This window comes from Bison bison, unplaced genomic scaffold (genome assembly GCF_000754665.1).
Source record: "Bison bison bison isolate TAMUID 2011002044 unplaced genomic scaffold, Bison_UMD1.0 scf7180017847465, whole genome shotgun sequence".
NCBI classification, from domain to species: Eukaryota; Metazoa; Chordata; class Mammalia; order Artiodactyla; family Bovidae; genus Bison; species Bison bison.
Genome location: NW_011478038.1, coordinates 59,485 through 63,619, shown reverse-complemented (window position 1 = coordinate 63,619; position 4,135 = coordinate 59,485). Strand labels below are relative to the sequence as shown.

At 53.4% G+C, this 4,135-nt stretch overlaps 1 protein-coding gene across 1 annotated transcript in view; it reads right to left on the bottom strand.

Annotated features, from left to right (window-relative positions):
* The window catches only part of LOC104990972 (extracellular serine/threonine protein kinase FAM20C-like), a 43,552-nt gene that overhangs the window by 4,972 nt on the left and 34,445 nt on the right, over positions 1-4,135 (bottom strand). The window contains 3 exon segments of the mRNA XM_010843325.1: positions 2,372-2,432; positions 2,717-2,837; positions 3,828-3,912. Coding sequence (XP_010841627.1) covers positions 2,372-2,432; positions 2,717-2,837; positions 3,828-3,912 — 267 coding nt within the window.

Below are 4,135 nucleotides of genomic sequence, written 5' to 3'. Positions count from 1 at the left end.
AGTTCCAAAGAATAGCAAGAAGAGATAAGAAAGCCTTCCTCAGTGATCAGTGCAAAGAAATAGAGGAAAACAAAGATGGGCCCAATAAAGGACAGAAATGGTATGGACCCAACAGAAGCAGATGATATTAAGAAGTGGTAGCAAGACTACTCATAAGAATTGTACAAAAAAATCTTAATGACCTGGATAACCATGATGGTATGATCACTCACCTAGAGCCAGACATCCTGGAATGCAGTCAGGTGGGCCTTAGGCATCACTACGAACAAAGCTATTGGAGGTGATGGAATTCCAGTTGAGCTATTTCAAATCCTGAAAGATGATGCTGTGAAAGTGCTGCACTCAATATGCCAACAAATTTGGAAAACTCAGCAGTGGCCACAGGACTGGAAAAGATCAGTTTTTATTCCAATTCCAAAGAAAGGCAATCCAAGGAATGTCCAAACTACTGCACAATTGCACTCACCTCACACGCTAGCAAAGTAATGCTCAAAATTCTCCAAGCCAGGCTTCAACAGTACATGAACTGTGAACTTCCAGATGTTCAAGCTGGTTTTAGAAAAGGCAGAGGAACCAGAGATCAAATTACCAACATCCCCTGAATCATAGAAAAAGCAAGAGAATTTCAGAAAAACATCTACTACTGCTTCATTTACTATGCTAAAATCTTTGACTGTGTGGATCACAATCTGTGGAAAGTTTTTAAAGAGATGGGAATACCAGACCACCTTACCTGCCTCTTGAGAAATCTGTATGCAAGTCAAGAAGCAACAGTTAGAACCAGACATGGAACAATGGACTGGTTCCAAATTGGGAAAGGAGTATATTGGTCAAGGCTATATATTGTCACCCTGCTTATTTAACTTATATGCACAGTACATCCTGTGAAATGCCAGGCTGGATGAAGCACAAGCTGGAATCAAGATTGCTGGCAGGAGTATCATAACCTCAGATACAGAGATGACATCACCCTTATGGCAGAAAGCGAAGAGAAACTAAAGAGCCTCTTGATGAAAGTGAAAAAGGAGAGTGAAAGAGCTGGCTTAAAACTCAACATTCAAAAACTAAGATCATGGCATCATCACTTCATGGCAAATAGATGGGGAAAGAACGGAAACAGTGAGACTTTATTTTTTGAGCTCCAAGATCACTGCAGATGGTAACTGTAGCTGAAATTAAAAGACACTTGCTCCTGGAAGGAAAGCTATGACCAACCTAGACAGCATATTAAAAAGCAGAGATGTTACTTTGCCAACAAACGTCCATCTAGTGAAAGCTATGGTTTTTCCAGTAGTCATGTGTGGATGTGAGAGTTGGATCATAAAGAAAGCTGAGCGCCGAAGAACTGATGCTTTTGAACTGTGGTGTTGGAGAAGACTCTTGAGAGTCCCTTGGACTGCAAGGAGATCAAACCAGTCCATCCTAAAGGAAATCATTGGAATATTCATTGGAAGACTGATGCTGAAGCTGAAACTCCAATACTTTGGCCACCTGATGCGAAGAACTGACTCGTTGGAAAAGACCCTGAGGCTGGGAAAGACTGAAGGCAGGAGGAGAAGGGGATGACAGAGGATGAGATGGTTGGATGGCATCACCTACATGATGGACATGAGTTTGAGTAAGCTCTGGGAGTTGGTGATGGACAGGGAGGCCTGGCGTGCTGCATCCAAGGGGTCGCGAAGAGTCGGACACGACTGAAGGACCGAACTGACTGACTGAATAGACGGACCCAGTTTCAAAAGTCAAACAACATTACCGATCAGATCAGGGAGGAGAGCGGACCCCTGCCCACCTCACCCCTGTTCCTAAGACCAAGGCCCAGAGAGGTCGCTCTGTGTCCGCCTTCCTGGGTTAGGGTTAGGGTTGGGTTAGGGTCAGGGTCAGGGTCAGGGTTAGGCTGGGCTCTCCTGCCTTGTTTGCATGCTATCTCCATGTTTCTAAATGGCAAACGTTTTATTTTGTAAGTTTTATAACTCCCCCCCCTTTTTTTCTTTTTTTAACCTCCCATCTTCCTGAGAGAGGCCTTGGGTCTCCCCACTGCCTTTCAGTTCAGCTGTATCACATTCTCCTTTGGAGGGAAACAGCGCTGAGTGCTGCTGTGGTCGTGGCTGGGAAGCTCAGCACGGCCGAGCGGACTGTCACCCAGACGTCACCTGTCCCTAGGCCTGTCCTCACCGTGACGAGGGCTCCTCCGTCCTGGTCTTCCTGGGTCTGAGCCCGCTCTGTGCCTTTCGCCGTCACACTGGGGCCTGGCCGCCTGCCGTTGCCCATTGCCCTGACTTCCTGCCCGTCCCCAGCCCACCAAGCAGCGTCTGCGGGCCCTCGGTGTGTGTGCAGTCAGGTTGCTGCATGTCCATCTGTCCAGCCTCACCTCCCGGCTTCCGGGAGGCCTCAGGGGCCTGCCCCAGCTCTGAGCCTCTGAGCGCTGCCTCCTGCGGTGAGGGGATGAGACCGTGCTACCGGATGGGTGTCCGTCAGACTCTTCGGGAGCCTCTTGCAGCGAGGCTCCTCTGCGGTCTGACTGTGCATCACCCAGTCTTCACAAGAATCCTGTTAACTCAGGTGGACCGGAGACCCCCAGCCAGCCGTCACCGGGAACTCCACCCACCCCTTGGCCGGCCCCACCTGCAGCCGCGCTGGGCTCCCAGCTAGTCCTGGACTGAGGCCCTTTGTCCCCACTGCACTGAGGCCGAGCAAAGCTGTCTCCAGGGCTCACCTGCTGCCCAGCTCTGGGCCCCTGGGCAGCTCCGAGGAGCTCAGGGCCTCCTTGGTGAGGCTGCGTGCCCTCTGGGGGGTAGGCGATGTCCCCCAGGTGTGCCCCTTTGGCGTGGCCATCACTTTGAAGAACGGAGAGGACATTGCCCTTTGGGGAGGGATGTTCCATGGCTGAGGGAATCTTTCTCTGCAAGTGTCCCTCTCCGCCCAAAGCGGGGGTGACTCTGGATCCAGAGAGACTCTTACTGGGGAGTGCATGAACTTAAACGCATGTAACCACCACAGCCTTGGCCCTGCTCCCCCTGGTCATGGCCAGAGCAGGCTTCCCCTGCTCCCTTCTCCTTCTGTCTTCAGCTCAGGGAGTTCTGACGGACGGGGAAGCTCTGGATCGGGGCTCAAAGGCTGCTGTACTGGAACACCACAGACGGGGCGGCTGAGACGCAGGCTCTTCTCTGTGTTCTGGGAGCTGGAAGCCCAGGCCAAGTTTCTGGCGGGTCCTCTCTCCCACCTTGCGGACGGCCGTCTCTTCCGCTAGTCCCCACGTGGCCCCCATCTGTGTGCCCGGGACACTTGCAGGGACAGGTGAGGAAAGCCTAGTAAAGGAACAGGGGCTGTGATTTCTCTGCTCGAAGAACAGGAGGTTCAGGTGAGCCCTCGGCCAGCAGGCTCCTCCAGGGCCCGGCCTGCCTGCAGGAGGCGCTCTGACCCCCTGCGTCCGTCAGTGGGGCCCTAGGGGGCTGGGTCTCTCCGGCCACCCCTGGCTCAGCCCCAGTGCGTGCCAGTTCCTGCAGGTGAACACGGAGCCCATGTGATGCCAGCCCTGGAGAGACTCGGGGAGCTGCACTCAGTTCCCTGGAAGCAACCACACCAGGCATGGGACAGGCACGCCCTCCTTCCAGGCCGGACACTGGCCATGCCGAAGGGTGGACAGGCTGCTGGGCAGCAGGAAGTGAGGGACCCAGATGCCAGTGAGGCCCGAGCACATACTTGCTTCATCTTTATTGCACTTTTACCACATTGCAAACTATTCCATGAAAATGCCTCGAAGGTAGCCAGCTGCAAGATTGGTCGCGTGTGCACTGGCTCCAGACGGTGTGAGGACTGCGCGGTACCTGGGGGGCGGCTGGCCGTTGACTTTGCCTGAAACCCATGCGTGTTCATCCCTCGACGCGAGTCCGTGAGGGCCTCGGGAGCCTCCTGTGGCCCCGGGAAGGGAGGAGAGTTTCTACTGCAAGCTCGGTCCAGAGTGGGAGCCCTTCTCAGGACCGTCTGGACCGGCCGGGTGGCCCCCAGTGTGGCCTGCGGGTGGTCGGGGTCTGTACAGATAACGTCTCTGTGCACGTACATTTACATCATGTATAAATACAAAATCGTAAGTAAAGGCTTCTTTTCCGTACAAAAGGGTGCTGGCCCGCCACCA